This window comes from Lactuca sativa, chromosome 9 (assembly GCF_002870075.4).
Source record: "Lactuca sativa cultivar Salinas chromosome 9, Lsat_Salinas_v11, whole genome shotgun sequence".
Taxonomy (NCBI): Eukaryota; Viridiplantae; Streptophyta; class Magnoliopsida; order Asterales; family Asteraceae; genus Lactuca; species Lactuca sativa.
The window spans coordinates 177,468,944-177,478,650 of record NC_056631.2 but is presented as its reverse complement, the minus strand read 5'-3'; the positions used below and the strand labels follow the sequence as shown (position 1 = coordinate 177,478,650).

The following is a 9,707-nucleotide window of genomic DNA, read 5'->3' as shown; positions in this document are numbered from 1 at the left end:
ATTTAATTTTTCATGGTTTTATATTTTCTAAAACCAAAACAAACTCAATATTTCGAATTTTAAAAAAAATCAAACCTAAACCGTATCTTTTGTTTTTGTTGAATTTTTGGCTTTCGGTTCGGTTTTGCTCGCCCCTAATTAATAGACTACCAAATATACTCATTTTTTTTCAATTAAGAGTATCCCTCTTAACTTTTAAATTAAGAGGTCACCAAATAGACTATTTTTTTTCAATTAAGAGTCTGTCTCTTAATTTTTTAATTAAAATGCTACAAAATAAGACCTAAATATATTTATTTATAATGTTAGTCAAACAAATGAAATAAGATCTTATTTGATTTAGACGGCCTATACTATAGTATAAATAAGATTAAAACATTTTGTTTATCTTGTTATTTATGTGGAAATTATATTGGACAACAAGCTGATAATGATGTAGTTGTCACTAAGGGCTTTAATGGTTGGAACAAAGGGGAGAGACTTTTGAGTCATGTTAGTATGGTTAATAAGAAAACTGAAATACATGAAACAACATCAATCCACTTGTGTTTCATTTTATAAGTAAAGTGAAAATGTAAATAAATAGTACAAAATTCCGTTAAACGCTTCTATATATTGAGGTGTCTAAACATCTATATAATAAGTCAGAAGCGTATTTTCATTGAGGAAAATTCTTGCAAACAATAAAATTAATTCAAAATTTTAGTAAGAATATTCATAAAGTTACATTAGAATATGCTATGAGGAATAAGCAAATGGTTGCACCAAATACTCAAAAAGATATTGCTTATTGGTTTTTTTAAGATAAACTTAAATCCATCTTTCAAGACAGTATTCATATAATTAGTTGATGGGTGTAATGATGTATCAAAGAAAAACAAATGGATGTGGTTTTACGAATGTTAATAAACCTGGGCTTGTTAAGGAGAGGTTTGTATGTGTTGTTTATGTAATGGACACATATTCAAAATATGTTAAATCTTCCATATTCTTTTTTTCTTCAACATGGATCGATTATGAAAAAAAATTAGAAGGACAAAGTTACGATGGATTAAGCAAATATGCATAGTAAGTTTAATGGTTTGAAAGATTCAATTTAAAAAGATAATAAAGATTTAATTTAAAAAGATAATATTTTAGCTTGTTATGTACATGGTTTTTCTCAACAACATCAATTAGTGGTTCTAGCGGCTTCAAGAAACTATAATGGTGTTGGAAACTTCTTCGAAATGTTTTCCATTTCTATGAATGTGGTATATGCTTCTTTTCTTTCCTACGAAAAGATGTGATTCAAGAAGCTTGTAAAAAGAGAGTGCACCAAAACTGAGTTTGTATACAATTTTCTTAATCTTATCAGTTCAACTAAAAACAAAAACACATGGTCAAACAGGAATCGGGTCACCAAAACTGTCACTATCCTTCAATTCCACTTGCGTCCATTTTTTGAGATACACAAGTAGTAATAAACCAACGGTTTGACACGAGAGACCGCATATCAACCCTATCCACAACCCCTACATTTCATAAACTCAACTATAATTTACTTGTAATATAAAAACACGATATTTTTCGATATTATGTAATAAAAGTTTCACCTTTGCATATAATTTCACAAAAAAAGCAAGAGCAACAGCAATCGGCATTCCAATAAGATAAAACACCGCTAAATTTATATACATAGCATGATGTTGCCAACCGCATCCCCTCGCCACTCCTACAAATAAAAATTAGTGTTAATGTCAAAAACAGGTAAAAAAAACTATTTAAATTGTTCAAAAAACACTAGCAAACTGAAAAAATAAATTTTATCAAAAGTTTTCGGTTTATGAATGTTTTTTTAAAACAGGTTAAAAAGTTCTTTACCCATTTTTGACATCAACCCAATATTTTCATTGTAGCGACACATTAAAAAGTGTTGCGATTGAGGGTATGCAAACCTGATAGAACTCCTTGGATGGAATCAAAAACGATTGAGATCATCAAAAATGGTGTCATGGAAGCGTATTTATTTATAATCACACGACTGTCGCTAAATAATCCAGCCCAGATATCGTGACCAAATCCCAATGCTAAAACAACAGCAAGTGCAAGAATGAAGGAAAGCTTTAAGGTCACAGCCATGGCTTCTTTAGCTTTTTTGATATTTGTAGCTCCAAGCTCATTTGACACGCGTGTGCTGTTAAGTTAATAATGTCGTTAACTATCGTAAAGTTAAAAGTGTCGCTAAAGATTATTGTTTCTAAATTTTAACCTTGCAGCAGCACTGAGCCCGCATGTAAACATGAACGCGATTGCTTCTGTATTTACACTGCAATAAAGAAATTGTTTCTTTAAATATGATACTATTGATGCGTTTAATACAAAAGAGGACAAGAAAAGGTAAAGGTATAGAACATCAAGCATTTTAAACAATTACTATATAATATGTTCTTAATTATTTCTCCTTTTTTTTTTTGCAAATTATTTTTTATTTCGCAAAAATGATGTTAGCTTTATAAGCTTGGAGGTTTTTACGAAAAAAAATATTCTTTCAAAAAACACTCAAGGGGCATTTTGCATATATATATATATATATATATATATATATATATATATATATATATATATATATATATATATATATATATATATATATATATATATATATATATATATATATATATATATATATATATATATATATATATATATATATATATATATATAACTTACTTTTAATCTTTTATATTTCTCTAAAAAGGTTTTTCCATTTTTTTATTATTTTTTAAAAATAACACCCTTTTCGCTTAACATTATATATTTTCACAAAAACAAATTATAAATTTTGTGAAATATTATTTCAGATAAAGTTATTATGCAAATCTGTGAAATTTTATTGCTTAAAAATATATACTTTAAAAAGTTTTTTTTTCTCCAAATCGTATTTTCTAAAGTTGTATATATCTTCTCTTTAAAAAGATTTTACGGTAATTTATTTTTCGAAAATAACGTTATTTTTGCCAAACATTTTATTGTTCACACAAAAACAAATATAAAATTTCTGAAATATTATTTAAGAAAAATTAATTATACAAATTTGGGAAATATTTATATGTTACAAAAATGTTCTTTGAAAAGTTTTTTTTTCTCCAAAATGGTATTTTTAAATATTGCATATTTCTTTTCTTTAAAAGATTTTGTCGTTTTTTATTTTTCGAAAGTAACATAGTTTTCGCCAACAATATATGAATTTCACGAAAAAATATAGAATTTGTGAAATATTATTTTAGAAAAGTAATCATGAAAATTTGTGAAATTTTATGTCTAAAAAAATATCCTTTTAGAAGTTATTTTTCTCCAAATCGTAATTTTAAATATTCTATATTTATTTTCTTTAAAACGACTTTGCATGTTTTTTATTTTTCAAAAATAACATCATTTTCACCAAACATAATATTATTTTCATTAAAAAATATAAAATTTGTTAAAACCCATATTATTTCATAAAAGTAATTAAGCAAATTTGGGAAATATTATATCTTAAAAAATGCTCTTTCAGAAGTTTTTGTTTTCTCCAAACCGTATTTTTAAATATTGCATATTTCTTTTCTTTAAAACTATTTTTCTGTTTTTTTTTAATTTTCGAAAATAACATCATTTTCGCCAAGCATTATATTATTTTCACGGAAAAATATAAAATTTGTGAAATATTATTTCAAATAAAGTAATTATGTAACTTTATGAATTTTTATATCTTAAAAAATGTTCTTTAAGAAGTTTTTTTCTCCAAACTGTATTTTGAAATATTGTATATTTCTTTATATAGATTTTGCAATTTTTTTCTTTTTCGAAAATAATATCATTTTCACCAAAGATTATATTATTTTCACGAAAAAAAATATACAATTTGTGTAATATTATTTTAGAAAAAGTACTTATGCAAATTTGTGAAATATTATATCTTTAAAAAAAATTATTTTGAGAAAGTATTTTTTCTCCAACCTGTTTTTCTAAATTTTGCATATTTCTTTAAACAGATTTTGTAGTTTTCTTATTTTTTAAAAATTACATCATTTTCGCCAAACATTATATTATTTTAACGAAAAAAGTACTATAAAATTTTTTAAATATTATTTTAGAAAAAGTAATTATGCAAATTTGTGAAATGTTATGTCCTTTGAGAAGCTTTTGCCAAGTCAATTTCGGGCCACCAAACATTTCTTTAAAAAGATTTTGCCATTTTTCTATATTTTTCTAGAACGTCATAATTTTCACCAAATATTATATTATTTTCACAAAGAAAATATAAAATTCGTGAAATATATATTAGTATTTCATTATGCAAACTTGTGAAAGATTATATCAGAAAAAGTACCTTGCCTTTTGGTCAGTTTTGTGATTAACTCTACTGTGATCCTAACTGATTTCGAAACTATAAATCTATAATCATATCAATATTACCAAAACACTTAAATTAACTCTCAAGACATTCTTACCACATTGCAATCAGCGAAGTTGTTATTTCAGAATTTGGCAAAATCCCAGCAAGCAACACAAGTATCTCAAAAGCCCAATATTCTAAGCTGCCAACGTTTTAAAAAACAACCAACAAAATTATAACTTTGATCCAAACAACAGACAATTACTCATAATTCTGTAAGCTTCAAAATAATTCAAGAAATACCCACCAAACCATAGCAGCAGAGGGAAGAGCAAGCTTTAAACATGTTACAACATGTTTAAATGACTCCTTTGAAAAACCATTCCATGTTACTTTAAACCTTTTGGAAAAAAGGACATATCCTGCTAACATAATCACTGCAATCCATAATGAAATAGAAACTGCGATTGGAGCTCCAATGAAAGCTAGGGAAGTTACACGTACAAGTACATAAGTAATCCCAATATGGAGGATTAGTGGGATTAGTGAAAAGATTACTAAAGGGGCTACAATGGATTGTGTTTGGAGAAACCTCAAAATGTTCTGTAAAAGACAATAAGCAAATAGTCCTGGGATAAGATACTTGATGTATAGAGCAGACATTTTTGAGATTTTTGGATCTTGATGAAGTAAAAGGAGAATGGGTTCAGTAAAAACCCAGATAATTGAGATGAGAATGGAGAAGAAGATGGAAATTAAACAAGATGATTGTAGATATATTCCAAGCATTCTGTAAAGTTTTGCTCCATATCCTTGCCCACATAATGTCTCTAGTGCCCCACTTAACCCTACCTGAGAAAAAAAAACGAGTAAAAAATGGATGCAACAATTTGGAAACTCCTTTTGATCAATACACAAATTGTAGCAGATATCAATTAATAATCATTAATGTCTTCCAGTAGCACTAGCTCGATTCATGTTAAATTTTACGATTTATGGGAGTAATTTTCGTCAAACATGCAGGCGAAAGTGATATCTGAGTAATTAATATTAATGACGACGCACGCAATTGATGTCTAGATTAGGTTTAGGTAGTAAATGCATGAATACTTTCGGATTGCAAGTGAGAGAGGAGGCAACAACTAACCATGAAAGAGAGTCCGGTGACGGTGGCCCAGGAGTTAGCGAGGTTAGAGGCGGCGAGCTCAGCCTCTCCGAGGTGGCCGGCGAACATGACGGAAACTAATGGTATGCAATAGTATGCAACATTGGTTAATAGCATAGGGAGGGAAAATGAGATCTGAATTTTAGCCTCTCCCCAATCCAACACCTTCTTCCACCACCAACAACCACCACAACCACCATTTCCATGTCCACCACCCTCGACATTCGCCATCGTTATCACTGGAGCAGTGTTTTCGGTCATCTCTATAATACTTCTCATGGTCTTAGCATCGGCATATATATAGTTTCGTAGAGACGGTGCTATCAATTTTTTTTCACTTTTTATCCTTGTAAATTGAGTAAACTGCAAAAATGGCCATAAGTTGGTAATTTTCTTTGGATTAATGAAAATATAGAAGGTTTTTCACTTTTTTTAATTAACTTGTTCCTCATTTTAACATTGTTAGCTTTATTTCGTTAGACCTCTTCAAGTTCTAATTTTACTCTTTATTTTAAATTATATATACAATTAATTCCCGTTTGGCTTATCTAGAATGCCTTGGTATTGAGCCAGGATCAGGTGGTTTCAAGCCGTGTTATCGATTGTTCTTCCCACCTTTACCGATCCACCGCCTCGACTTCGTCCATAGCTTTAATCATCTTCCAATTGCCGCTGATACATATTTCCTTCCCTTAGATCCTTCCACCACTTAAACCTCCGACCCATGTGTTTCGATTTTGTCTGCAACATCATCGACGCCATCACCACAATGCCATGTTTCCCTCTTCCAAAAGAATTGACAGAGCGTGTCACAACATCAATTAGCTTCAGTCTTCCGATTTGGGGAAAGAGGAGCACGCGAGATCTGAATCACCATCTTTCTAGCCATCGTCGGTGACCGTGTGTTTTATTTAGGTAATAGATGAAGATGTTGATGGATTTTATTTCCAAACATATACATGCACCGACAAACTCCTCAATTGCTACACAATGGTCATTAAGTTTTGGCATATTTCCTTAAAGTAGTTTTTATCAAACTTTTTTTGAATGGATGATCCCACAAAATAAACTTTTTATACTTCAAATATTTTAGAGATAAACAAAAAAAAACTTAAGGACTGTAATATTTTATCTTAAATTTATATTATTATTAACAAGATTTACATTTTTTTTATTAATCTTAATTATATATATATATATATATATATATATATATATATATATATATATATATAGAGAGAGAGAGAGAGAGAGAGAGAGAGCGCTAGGTTCAGGTATTTAAAATAATTATTGTGTTATTGTATGCATAAATGTGGGCCAATCAAAATTTAAAATAAAAATAAATAATTAAATAAATAAATAAATAAGGGTAAATAGGTAATTTGATAATTAATTTCCACAAATAATATTCTATAATTATGGAAACCATTGACTTCAACTACCTAGGGTTTCTCTATCCATTGTCTTTTTAAAACCACTATTTAACTAGGTCCACCAAGTGCTGAAGCAAGAAGCGGGAAGGTGTATCAATTGCCTGTTACCGACGGATCTTGTCGACACCAAAATCACGTCCCTTCTCTTCCAGCCGTCATTGATTCTTCCAGCCGTCATTAATTGACTCATTCCATCCATAATCAATTGCAAGCAGCGACCAGCAAGGCAACAACTACCCTTTGGCATGTCGCATATTCGCAGGTGCAGGTCAAAATCGACGAGAATAGGCACGCCTTCCTTCACCTCTTGCAAAATTGATCGACATGAGCCAAGGAAATAAGAAAAAAAAACTATAGCTCTCCTTGTGTACCTTCTTCGGTTCTTCCTGTTCTTGTTTCAACAATCATGTCCCCAAAAATCGATATGGCTCTTGTTTTGTCTCCACCTTTTATCGACGTCACACACACAAGAATAAATCACATGTATCAATATTAAACTCGAAATTAGATCTCTTCTCTTCTTTAATCGATCACACCCTTCTTTCTCTTCTTGCTTTCTTGAAACCGATCATAGGTTCCTGTTGATCTAGAGTGAAATAACATGCCACTAGTTGACTCTTCACCCTTCAAATGCACTGTTGAAAACTGATTTTCTTATTTTCTGATTTTGTATTGATCCATCCCAAATGAAATCCCCAATAAAAATGTACGAAATTAGGAATCTTTTGTTGGATGATTCAAAAATATAGTCTTGAATGATGACATTGAATGAAACCCGTGCAAAATTGCTTACGTTTACAAGCTCCAAGGCATAGATTAACGATAATCTAATAGAAACGAATGTAAGGTACAATGGTTTTCTGATAGACTCGATGTGTTTAGGTTTATTGGGAATTTGTTTTGATTGTCTAATTTTTACAGGAAATTATAAGTTGTTTTGATGCACACCAAGCGCTCGCTAAAATGCTTTAACTGAATGGTATTTCTTTGTTTATAGTATTCTATTAGAAAAGAAAGTTTTTTTATGATAATCATGAACATATTCTGTTAGAATATACTGAATTAATATAATTATTGCTAAATGAATTCCAATTCTATCAGAATGGAATCACGAATTCCAATTTTGCTTGAATGGAATATAAATATTTTCTCACTAATTTATTCATTGGATTTGTTTCCACAGAAGCTGATGCTTGAAGAACGGATCACGAAATTTGAACGACGCATCTTAGCAACATTATTCTTTTAGAATAAATTAGTGTATTTGTTAGATTTTGATGTTTTTTTTCCCGAATTGAAAGTTTTTTAGTTTTATTCTTTAACAAAAAATGTAATTCTTAGCAATTGTTACATGTATTCTAGAAGAATGAATATAATTTTTGTATTAATTCTTCAATTACTGGTTCGGGGATTTGTTATTCTACAAGAAATATGTTCAAGAATATTTTTTTATTTTATGGTCCTAGAATATTTTTATTATTGAACATAATCAAACATATTCTGTCAGAATGTCCGAATTAAAAATCTTATAATTTGTAAAATCGGATTTTTAATATTAATAAAATCAATGATCCCTCAAAGTATGCAAATTTCATTTATTAAATCTATATTAATTAACTAAAATATCATTCTAGTTAAATTAGACGGTATTTTTCGATTATTTTTAATTCAATAATATGTATTAATCACCTTCTTTGAAAACAATAACGTAAGCTTATATATATATATATATATATATATATATATATATATATATATATATATATATATATATATATATATATATATATATATATATATATATATATATATATATATAAGTAAGTTCAAATAAAAACAGTAAATAGTGTGAGAACGTAAAAACACTATATTTATGTTATTATTCTGTAATGAATATTGTATATAAGTATTGTTGAAGTAATTCTAATATGAATATTAATATTTGATTATTCATATATTCAACAGAATGTTATTATTCTACTATAAATTTATGTATGTGCATTTTTGTAATAATTCTAATTTTAGTTTTAACCCGTGACTATTCATGTATTCATTGATGAAAAATGACATAAATTTGTGGATATAAAATTCATTGCAGAATAATAACATAAAAGTAGTGTTTTTATGTTCTCACACTATTTACTGTTTTTTATTTGAACTATCTAATATATATATATATATATATATATATATATATATATATATATATATATATATATATATATATATATATATATATATGTGTGTGTGTGTGTGTGTGTGTGTGTGTGTGGAAGGGCTATTTGGAAAATAAAAAAATCATAAAAATAAATAGAGATCACAAAAAATAAATTATTTTTTATAGAAAATTGTAGCTTTTTTAATAAAATCGCTGAAAAAAATAAAAAATCAATTTTTTTTTTATATAAAAATTGTTTTTTTTAAATAATTTTCAGCGATCTTATACTAAGAGCTGCGATTTTTTCATAAAAAAAAATTCAAAAAAAGTATATATATATATATATATATATATATATATATATGTATATATATATATATATATATTAGGAAGTGGATTGTATTTCTTGGTTTCGTTCTTTGTGTAAAAAATTAATTACAAAAATTGTCCTCATAGAAAATGTCATTGTGTAGTTTTTATAGAACGATACATATAATTAAAGAAATTACAAAATATTCCCTACGCAACAGAAAATTTGCAAATTACGTCATACGCACACCCCACAATATATTGTCATGTTTTGTCCCTACA

The 9,707-nt window shown here is 27.9% G+C and overlaps 1 protein-coding gene across 1 annotated transcript; it reads right to left on the bottom strand.

Moving 5' to 3' along the window:
- Positions 1 to 1,220: 1,220 nt before the first annotated feature.
- Positions 1,221 to 5,804, bottom strand: LOC111916931 (protein DETOXIFICATION 18). The gene is made up of 7 exons (XM_023912582.3): positions 5,508 to 5,804; positions 4,668 to 5,212; positions 4,476 to 4,562; positions 2,252 to 2,308; positions 1,938 to 2,176; positions 1,596 to 1,714; positions 1,221 to 1,514 (listed from the first exon to the last, which is right to left on the bottom strand). The coding sequence occupies exons 1-7, from the start codon at positions 5,802 to 5,804 to the stop codon at positions 1,383 to 1,385; spliced, it is 1,476 nt and encodes a 491-aa protein (XP_023768350.1). The 3' UTR covers positions 1,221 to 1,382.
- Between the last annotated feature and the right edge of the window lie 3,903 nt (positions 5,805 to 9,707).